Here is a 10,147-nt window from a genome sequence, read left to right as displayed (position 1 = left end):
AACTTATCTCCAACTTTGAGAATTTGATCCTTTGAGCTTCCCATGCTTTTTCAAATACTCAAGCTTCCAAGATTTCTCTGAATAAAAACTTAAACTGCTCCAAAACATACAACCATTAGTAACATATACAATTATTTTATAATCATTGGTATCAATCTCTTGGGTCAACAGAAACAAATATTAGCCTGCAGTTCAGGGATGCCGGTAGTTCAGTTTTCTCATTTTCTCATTATCCATTATTGCTTTCTTGGGTATCCCCTCCATGTGGATTGGTGAAATAGATTCAGATCAGTTTGGTTAGGGTTAGAAGACAAGCGGTCGTTATCAAGTGGGTTTTGGATCACTATAGAAATACATCCATGCAGTTTGGGCATTTTCATCCTTTGCTTGCTGTTATCAACCAGTTTTTGTCGCCACTAAATTTCTCCATAGCTAGCGATGCTTTCAGAGGGGCAAATCAGCCAATTAATGCTTTAGGATTTCTTGGTATTTCTTCAATTCATCTCAAAGAATAAGAGCTCTGGCGTGGACTGGTAACGCCGAAGCTCAATTTTTTGATTACAAGTTTTTCTGGTTTGTGTTTTCATTTCGTGCCTTTACTTCTGTATTTAAAAAAAAATTCCCTTACCAGTAAGGTTATTTTAACTCCTGAGGACATGTACTTCTCCATGATTCCCACGAACTCAGAATAAGTTGCACAAGAAGGCTAACTTAATACAGGACAACCACTCCCATCTACAGAGACTGCTATAAGCTAAAGCAACAAACTGAAAACAACCCTATTAACTGGAAGAACGTGCATCTATAAACCTCTAGCATTCCAGATTTTTTTTCGCCTAGAATGACCTTAGGATATCAACACAAGATAAAGGAACAAAGACAATTAACAAGGTGGTATTAAGATGCAGACCGCTCATTCAATAAGCAGCTACTTCTATCCAGTTCAACAATTTACTGGGGATAATACATGATAATATGGATACATAGGGAACATAGCGACCTTCTGCTGTTACTGGAAAAGCTCAAGCATAAACAACGATTGTACTCCTAATCTGATGTACAAAGCTTTCTGTCGACACAAGGCATGCGCTTTACCTGTCAACCGACAGAATAGTTTCTGGAACAATTAACACTGCTATAGTAAATTTACCCATTTCTGCTCCATATGCCACTTCCACAAAGAGTGCATTGATAGACTTGCCAATTCTCCCACCAATAAACTCATCCACCAATACAGTCTAAAGAATTGTCCTTCTATATCCCCTTCCAACATTGTAACTTTTCCGTGCAATAAATTTGATGCCAAAATGGTTGATACAGAACTGAACTAGTTGCACATTATCGGACTCGAACTAGGATGAGCTCTCACCTCGTGATCATTAGTTTGCTACACTGCAGCATCCTAATCGACACAACTCAGCAAATATCATCCAATTCTAGATCCACCTACACCTCCTTCCACCGCTAATTCGTTACCAGTTGCTGCTATTTCCTCTATACCTGCCTGCACTAAAATAAACCACAATAGCAAGCACAACATCCAAAATTTACAGCTGCAAAGCTAAGTCAGGTTGTTGGGTGTCCTTGAGTATGCCAGAGGAGTGATGAACAGGGGACCCAGGAAGCTGGAAACCAATGTTTAAATCTGGAGGACACATATCCTTATTCTGCTTCTGCTCAGTATGTGGAACTAGACCTTGCCATGGAGACCAGCCATGAAATCTTGATAAATCAGTTCCAACTAATTGGGGAAAAATAACCAATTCTTTGTTACGAACCTTAGATTCTTCATGGGCAGCTTGGTTGGGTTGCCGGAATAAGTAAGGCACAGGTCTTGTCTTAGAATCTTCATGAATCCCTAAAGGTAAGTTGGGACTTGTCCAAGCAAAATTACGAATGGATGCAGATCCTACTTGGTTGTTGGGAAGACCCCTACCACCAAGGGCTTTAAACTCTGCTGAAGCTCCAATGGACATCCATGCTCGAGCAGCAGCATTCATATTCTCTCTACCCGATGGAACATCCGCTGAAGAAAATTGTTTTGGAGCATCGATGCCGAAGTTTGAAATGTTTAGCTGGTTGGATACCTGGCCTGGCAAACCCACTAACCTCGAATTATTATTGATTCTCTGCTCCTGACTACCAATGGCAAGAAAGTTGCCTGCAGTTCCTGGCTGATGCTTGGAGATGAATCCCAAAGAAGTACTCAGTCTATTCCTATCAGAGTTCCCTGTTGCTTTCCCATTACCCAATCCATGGAAATCCATGCTCAAGACTTCATTTCTACTTTGAAATGCCACTGCTTCCGGCTGTTTTAGGTTTCCCGGTTGCCCCTGGTTCTTGTGCCAGAAAATTATCTCAGGTGACCTTGTAGTCACAGCTTCAAAATGATTCTCTGGCCTTTGTGAAGCTGTTTCAACAGGAATGCTACTCACAGAGGTTGAATGGCACAGTCGGACTTTCTCCGAAACATTACCATAAGTCTTGGCAGAATTAACAGTTGCCCTATCCTTCTGTTGCTGTGCTGTAGCACTCGTGACACTAGGTTGGGTTCCAGCAGTAACACTGGACAAACCCTGCTTCAGTTCTGTAGTACTTTGATGACACTCTCTCCCCTTTACAAGTTCAGGTGCTTTATCCGACGCACCAGTGGTCACCTGACTCTTAAGACCCAGCTTGATGTCCTTAGACTCACAATTCTGGGTGCCTTGCGATGCATCTTTTGCCTCCTTATCCTTTCTTGATGCCAACTTAAATTGAAAGTTTGAATTCAAACCTAGCTGCTGCTGGTTGTGTTTTTTAAGAGACAGAACAGGAGTTTGGAACGGTTCAAATTCCCCAACCCATCCAGGGCCAAATTTTACCCCAGCAGGTAATGCTCTCTCAATTCTCTTAGATGCTATTTCCCAGGCAATGGGCCCAAGAGAAGCACAAAAACAAGCCAAGCTCCTTGAATATGAGTAATCCGTGTGGAGTCCTACCTGATTCAGAAAATTTAGAACCACATGAGCACAAGAATGCAGAAGTAACCCATAAAGGTGATTATTCATTACATACAGCAACCAGCTGCCTTGCGTCGCTTTCAATCACATCAAATACCAACTCAGGTTCAACCATGGGCTGTTGCTCAGATATATTGTCGTAAGTTGCACGCCGATTTTCATCAACCACTAGCAGCTTCTGCCCAAGCTTTGCAGGAGAGCTCTTTGCTGAAAGAGAAACATAATCAGAGAGGTAATCTTTCATCATTCATCATGCCATATGAGGGGATTGAAGTGAAGAGGTGAATGACAATAGTAGATTTCCAGTCTGCCGGGAGTGTCAGTTCATATGTCATAAAGAATATAGATAATATGATTGCGTTTTTTAATGATAATTTGTGCTATCATTGATTAACAAAATCTTCTTATAGTGTTCTTCGTGGTTCTACTAGGGATTATCATTACCCCTGCAGGGGTACAAATTGCCGTGCACCTTGCTTCTCTATAAATATGTAGCCAAGCAAAATGATAGGGCACCTCTGATAGTAGCATAGCCAGCAAATCAAATTGATCTAAGACTTCTTAGTCCTAATAAAGCCACAGATCACCTCTCTTGGGAATATTGATAGAGATTCAAGCCAAGGTCTACATAAAGGAATGAGAAATTATCATGTTAGATCCAACAATTCAAACAAATTTCTAAAACACTAACCTCCACAATGTCCAATCAATTAACTGGTTTTGATGCATGTTTTAAATTTTTGAGAAAACAGGTGCATGTCAAATTATGTTATTAAGTCCTCTCATGTGACATAACTCAAGTTGGGTAATTCTGTCATAGGCATCAGGAAGGTTTCAACTTTCATTGTAACTCACCCATCCAAAACTCAAATTTCAAGGTGGAAAGCCCTTAACCATCATACCTGAAAGTTCATCAGCCTTCTCTGATTTACTCTCACCCAGAGAAGAATTACCATCTGCAAACCCATTAAGAATGACAGAAGCCTCAACACCATTAGCTTGTGCTGTACTCAGTGCAGTGCCAGCATCCCCAGTGGACACAATGGTGGCAGCAGAGGAGATGTCAGAACCAAGTGGCTCTTGTGCAGTTCTGGACAGGGACTTCATTAGCGGCTTCTTTTCAATGGGGCTGAAATTAATTTTCTCATCAGATTTCCCCGCAGTTTCCGCACATTTACCATCAACTCTTAGTTTCTGAAATTTTTGTCCGGCCATGTCTTGTATGGTGCGTGCCTTTTCAAAACAATACAAAAATTAAGATTAGCAACATAATAAATGACTATAAACACAAATTGCTGTGAACAAGAACTATTTTCTGCTCTTGACATACTTGTCTAAAGTATATGGTATCTGGTGCATTGTATTGCATGGCATTACTGCAAATTAAGAAGATATCATCCTGCATCCAAGATGAGTGACATTAGGAACAAAATTTTCCAATTTAATAGTTGTTAAGTGCAAAAGGGTCATGTGTCCTCTTAAATACACAAACACAGAGACATGCACAGAGAGACAGCAGCAACTCAATCATTTTACCTATGCATCGCTTTGATTAAAAAGAAAAAAAACAATTTTGGAACAATTCTGTCATGGATATCAAATTTAATTCCCTTGAATCTCTTTCCTTTTTGAGTTTTCCCTCCTAATTATTTAGCAAATCCATAATTTGACCAGAGCCATCAATGTTCGTCTAAAAATACTGCAATTTTCACAATATGCAATTTAACATCGTTTACAATTCATGACTCTTACCTGTTGGATTGAGGTGCTTTTTATGGATTCCTTTCATGAATGCTCTATTAGTTGTTTATGATTGACATGAAGTCATGAAATCACAAATTGAGTTTGTGTATAAGTTTGCAATTATCTGTTAGTTTGCTTACATAATAAATTCAGCTATTCAGTTGATTGGTCAATTAACTTCCTCAAATGAAACTTTCTCATGATCATACATATTTTTTTTTCCTTTAGATGACTTGCCTATTTATAGCAAGTTTGGAACCTTTCCAGTTTGTACCTGAACTCGAGAGCCAGTTCTATGATCATAGAAGTCCATGATGGGCACAATGGCTGTGATTGGATGGGCCCAACATAGTACAAAGGGCAGCATGTCTAGTGCTGCTAGGTTGGGCCTATCCAATCACGCCCATCGCACCGAACACGGACAGCCGTGATTGGCAACTGGCCTTCTCCAGTTCAGGTCTGGACTGAAGAGGATCCCAACTTTGAGAATTGCTGCCATAAACTTCAATTGCAACTCAAATCTGTGCACACTGTCTTTGCTAGTTCAATTCTTATATGGTTTCAATTATTTACATTGTATATGCCACTAGCAATCTTAGTTAAATTCTGGCTTAGTATTTTTCATTTTCTCTGAATTAGGAGTTTATTCCTTTCCTTAATTGCATGAAATTAGTGATTTGTTCTGTTTACACCTTTGTCAGCTTGTTTCCTTGAATTCTGCCTTAGCTTGCTCCCATAATTTCTTTTTAGTTAGATTAGATAATTATACATCTTATACATAATGCAACTAAATTAATCAGAGTTAAATTTATCATTCCATTTAGATTTCTTATAAATCCTTGGTATCACCACAAGATATAGGTCTTTAAGATAAAATAGTATCAGAACATAACAGGCTAATATAGCAAGCTTTTAAAGGATATAGGAAAGTGGTTGGAATATTTTGAAACATATTCTAAATCAAATGAATGGGCAGCAGAAATTCACAATTGAGATGAAAGGGAACCTTGGCTGAATTGTCAACAATGTTTTTATGCTCCTGGAAATTTGATTTTAGAATGTATCTAGCATACAGAGGCCCTGGAACATAACTAAAACAACATTCAATGGTAAAGAACAAAGACAATCTTCTTACATTGAAGGCACAGAACCATAACAGATACACATGAGATGCAGAAAGGAGAAACCTTGTCCTTTCACTTATGATGGTCCCCCCTTAAGTGTAGAACATCAACAAGTACCACCTATCTTAACAGATGAAAAATGCAAGCATATCCAAGAGCAGGTCAAGGGGATATAAATACAAAACTGGTCTTGAAATGTTAAAATGGAAAATGAAGTATACCATGTAATAATTCAAGACGGCAACCAGATATGCAACTACAGAAACACGTTCATGAAGAAAATTTAGATGCTGATTAAGATAAAGCAAATGATATCTACTTTAAGGATAAGAGCCACCCATACTCCAGCTCTAATGTAAACTAAGCATATGGGGAATATGATGCAATAAACAAGAGAGGGAGCTAAATAGAGATAAGCTTCTAATAAAGATGGTACCAAATATAAAAATATTAAGTACTTCCATGAAGCTTGGGATCGCAACACATGAAAACAATTGAGGTGTATGCTCTTTGAAGAATGATTAAGTCAAAGTATCAGCAAGATGACCAGAGGAAACTTCTCTGTCACGAATGCTAGTTTCTTATTAATATGGCAATGCCCATCCCCTCCATATCCTGCCAAGTGCCGTGTCAGCAAGGCATGAAACATGGCAAGTGCTAACCACTGACTGGCCCAGGCTATTATGGCAGAGGCACTCATATCCTTGTATGAAGCCATATTGTTGAATTCTTCAACATGTTCTTGTCTCTGGAAGGTTAAGACAATGGCTTGTCACACGTATCAAGGAGAATTAACTTGATCGGAATTACTTATGTCACTTTCTAATTATTCAGCATTAATAAATGTGTATTGATTTACAACACCTATGTCCATTGTTTTTGCTAATGGAGTGTCATTCCAGTTGTAAACAACAGCAACTTGATATTTAATTAGAACACCAAATAATCATGATTGACCGCCATTTTGTTTGACATCAATACTTTGTCCGATACTCTTCTTCCAACATACTTGCTTTAGCCTTTAACTTTTTCACATAGTTCCAAACTATTTTTAGCTCCTCTTCATTCTTTGCACTAGGTTTACAATCAAACAAGAGTGTACTTTCATGAAGATCAAAAACAGCACATTAATGGAAATATATACAAAATGAAAGATGCAAATGTGGATGATATATAGTCGAAAGGAACAGAGTTATAATTTGATATAATAAACAAGCTTAGGAGTTGCATCTTCAATACATGAAGTAATTTAAATGGTCATATGTTTCTTTAACAAGAACAAAGTTGAATTCATGTCAAAGGGTTTAAATTTTGAAAGGATGACCTAAGAATAACCGGATGGAAGTGATTACAGGGTTCAGCAGATCATGCATTCTATTAGGTCAGAACCCTAAATGGAACAAGTGAGGAGCTAAAATTTCTAAAGCCTACCAAATAAGGCTGCCCCTTGACATCAGGGTCGTGTAAACAAACTCAGTCAAATGATTTTGTGGTTGAATATCATTGACTCATGGTCCCACCATGAACCATGAATTACATTTGCTAAATAATTGTTTATAAAGCATTTTTTTAAACACGTCTAAAAACTTCTTGTATTATATGGTACAAATAAAGAAAAAAAAGCAAGGGAACAATTTGGTTAAATTACATATCTAACTCTTTTCCTTCCTACAGTAACCAAAAGCATATCTTATAATCAATATAACCTGGAAATATGACTCAATTCTTTTTGAAATAAGATTTGTAGTGGTACATGTAACAAGGCAGCACTAATTAATAGATGGGCCATGTTTAAGGAGGTATAAGAGTGAAAATATCAAGAAATAAAATTCAGAGAATGCTATTGGGTCAGCCAAATTTTACCCAAAAAAAAGGATTTAATACATGGATCCAAATCCAATTATATAATATAATATAAAAGCATTGCTCAATGATTTTACACAAAAAGACATCAAAAAATAATTTGAGAAGCCACCTAGGAACAAGTAACCAATCATAAAACCCAAAGTTGCTTTCAGGCAATCAATAGCCACTATTTTTAAAGGAGTAAAAATTCTAACATGCCACAATATAAAGGAAGAGAAAAAGAGGAGGAGGAGGAGAAAAAAAGAAGGCGGGGGTGTGGTGGGGAGGAAAGGAGAGATAAAACTGAATATGCATTTAACATATATAAACATGCATCTGTAGATGGGAACCTAAAAAAAGTTCAGAATAGCCCTCATCATTTCTCATGAAGAACTTTAATATCTACAAATGTCTAAATAAGGACAGGAATATTAGGTTGACATATGTCTCTTTTGGGTAAGATGGAGGACAGAATCCCATGCTAGTCTATTGATTATTTGGTGGTGGAGAGGTTTGGGTTAAGATTGTTGAAAAATTTGGAATCTCTTGCTCAGCCAAATGACCTGTGCACCTTTTTTTATGATGGAACAGGATATTTCATGGTGGAAACAGAAAGGTGAAGGGGAACCGCTTCCCTTTTGCCACCTGGTGGGCAACTTAGAGAGAAGCAGCAGATGCATGGAGAAAGAAAGACAGAATCAAACAAGTGTCACCCGAGGTTGGTCAATGATACGAACTAAACCTGGTGGCTGAGTAAGGATTAATATTACCAAGGGGTTGGGGCTACTTCTGTGTATTGATTTACTGCTCCAGCAAACAACTAGTGCTCCATGGATACAATTTGGACTACCTAATAAATTTTAAACCGTGGTTTGAAAGAAATGCTTTTACTGGCGGAGCAAAACTACAAAAAAGTGCAAAACCATATATAGAAGGAAACAAAGTATATGTTAATTTTATCAAAGGTAGAGATCTTCATCTAATACCAACCTCAAATTGCTCGAAGAAGTGGTAGGCATTGCTCGCAAGCTTCTTCCTTACAGTGCCGAAGTCCATCGGATGCTCAATTACATCATGGTAGTCTGGAAGCTGCAAGAAGACCAGCACATTCACAATCTTTTAAAGAAATGCTCACTACTTTGTTCTTCTTACCAGTAAGTTTCGAGTGATAGCAAGTTAACAAACCTGTTCTGGATCCACCGGCTCCGCAAACGCACGATACGTGTCTTTCCTGCACCACCAAATCAAGCCCCAACAAACATTCAACAATTAATTCACCAGAAACTGCAGAGTAAGAATGCCATAAACTAAACACAAGGAACTCGAGTACCGCACTTCTGAAGCTTATCAAGAATGTCCTCCAGTCTTTTCCTCTCCGGTAAAGGGGTTCCTGCAAACGAATTGGATGATAGCCCTGCATCAACAAATATAGGCATTTTAACACCAAAGATGACATCTTTCATGACCTTGAGCACAGAAAACCAAGATTCATATAGAATCTGACCTGAAGCAGAGCCCTTCGAACATCTCCCAATCACTCTCTTGCTTCCCCTCTGATAAAAAAAAAAAAAGAGAGAGAGAACACAGAAGAACATGAACAGTATTCAGATTTCCAACGATAAATACTAAATAACACAAATTAATGCAGAAAGGAGGGCAGAAGGGAAAAGAGAAAAAGACTTGGTTGCCTGGTTAGGGCGCAAGATGGCAGTTATTGCTCCCCCACAAGGTTGGTGGGGGACCAACGAGAGAGATAGAGAGATAGAGAGAGAGAGAGCATGAGGTGGACAGAGATACAGTGAGGAGAATAGTATACCTGCTGGTCCCCGGATCCATCCGAGCCTACGCCATCGTCACAGCCCTCGGTCCTTCTCTTCTTGGGGGGCTTGACGGTCTCCTCCGCCTCCTCATCGTCATCCGCGTACGAGGAGGACGAAGCGGAGAACGAGGATGACGACATGTAGCCGGAAGAGGGAATCCTCCGAGACCTAGAAGCAAGGGCCGGCGAGTCGGAGGACCGCTCATCCCTTCTGGAAGGAATAACGTTGGGGAGCTTGAGGACGAGCTTGAGCTTCCTCCTCCTCCTCCTCCTCCTCCCTTCTTCTTCTTCTTCTTCCTCTTCCTCTTCTTCGTCGTCGAAGTCATCGTCGATGAAGTCGTGGAGGGGACGGCGCCGCCGGCGGGGGCGGAGGGTGCAGCGGGGGGGCTCGGGGACCGGCGAGGTAGGAGGAAGGGGGCGGCCGAGGACGACGGGAAGTGGGGGATCGGGGCAAGGGGGCCGGCCCTTCCGCTTCTTCCGCGGCCGGCCCCTCTTCTTCTTCGCCGCCGCCTTTGCCATCATCTCTCCCCCTCTTATTTTCTCTCTCACCGATCACTACCAGTACCGATTCTAGTCTCTCTCGTTCACCCTCTCTCTCCTCTCTATCTCTTTCG

General features: G+C 39.9%; 1 protein-coding gene across 2 annotated transcripts; it reads right to left on the bottom strand.

Moving 5' to 3' along the window:
* Positions 1–868: 868 nt before the first annotated feature.
* Positions 869–10,147, bottom strand: LOC103720485. Of its 2 annotated transcripts, XM_008810200.3 has the most exons (9): positions 9,531–10,147; positions 9,219–9,267; positions 9,050–9,128; positions 8,900–8,945; positions 8,705–8,803; positions 4,333–4,401; positions 3,905–4,235; positions 3,058–3,209; positions 869–2,981 (listed from the first exon to the last, which is right to left on the bottom strand). In XM_008810200.3, exons 1-9 carry the CDS (start codon positions 10,053–10,055, stop codon positions 1,548–1,550), a joined length of 2,784 nt encoding a protein of 927 aa, XP_008808422.2. In that variant the 5' UTR covers positions 10,056–10,147; the 3' UTR covers positions 869–1,547. The 2 variants fall into 2 exon arrangements, with proteins under 2 accessions (XP_008808422.2, XP_008808423.2); XM_008810201.3 differs by lacking the exon at positions 4,333–4,401.

The sequence above is a fragment of the Phoenix dactylifera genome, chromosome 11 (genome assembly GCF_009389715.1).
Source record: "Phoenix dactylifera cultivar Barhee BC4 chromosome 11, palm_55x_up_171113_PBpolish2nd_filt_p, whole genome shotgun sequence".
Classification (NCBI taxonomy): Eukaryota; Viridiplantae; Streptophyta; class Magnoliopsida; order Arecales; family Arecaceae; genus Phoenix; species Phoenix dactylifera.
This window is presented reverse-complemented; position numbering and strand designations above follow the sequence as displayed.

Excerpts from the sequence above, each read along its gene's own strand:
- LOC103720485 (XM_008810200.3), bottom strand. The coding sequence starts at position 10,055 with ATGATGGCAAAGGCGGCGGCGAAGAAGAAGAGGGGCCGGCCGCGGAAG. Across the intron at positions 4,402-8,704 it reads ACTTCTTCGAGCAATTTGAG|GATGATATCTTCTTAATTTG; the intron begins GTTGGTATTAGA and ends TCTTGGATGCAG. Across the intron at positions 4,236-4,332 it reads ATACCATATACTTTAGACAA|GCACGCACCATACAAGACAT; the intron begins GTATGTCAAGAG and ends TGTTTTGAAAAG.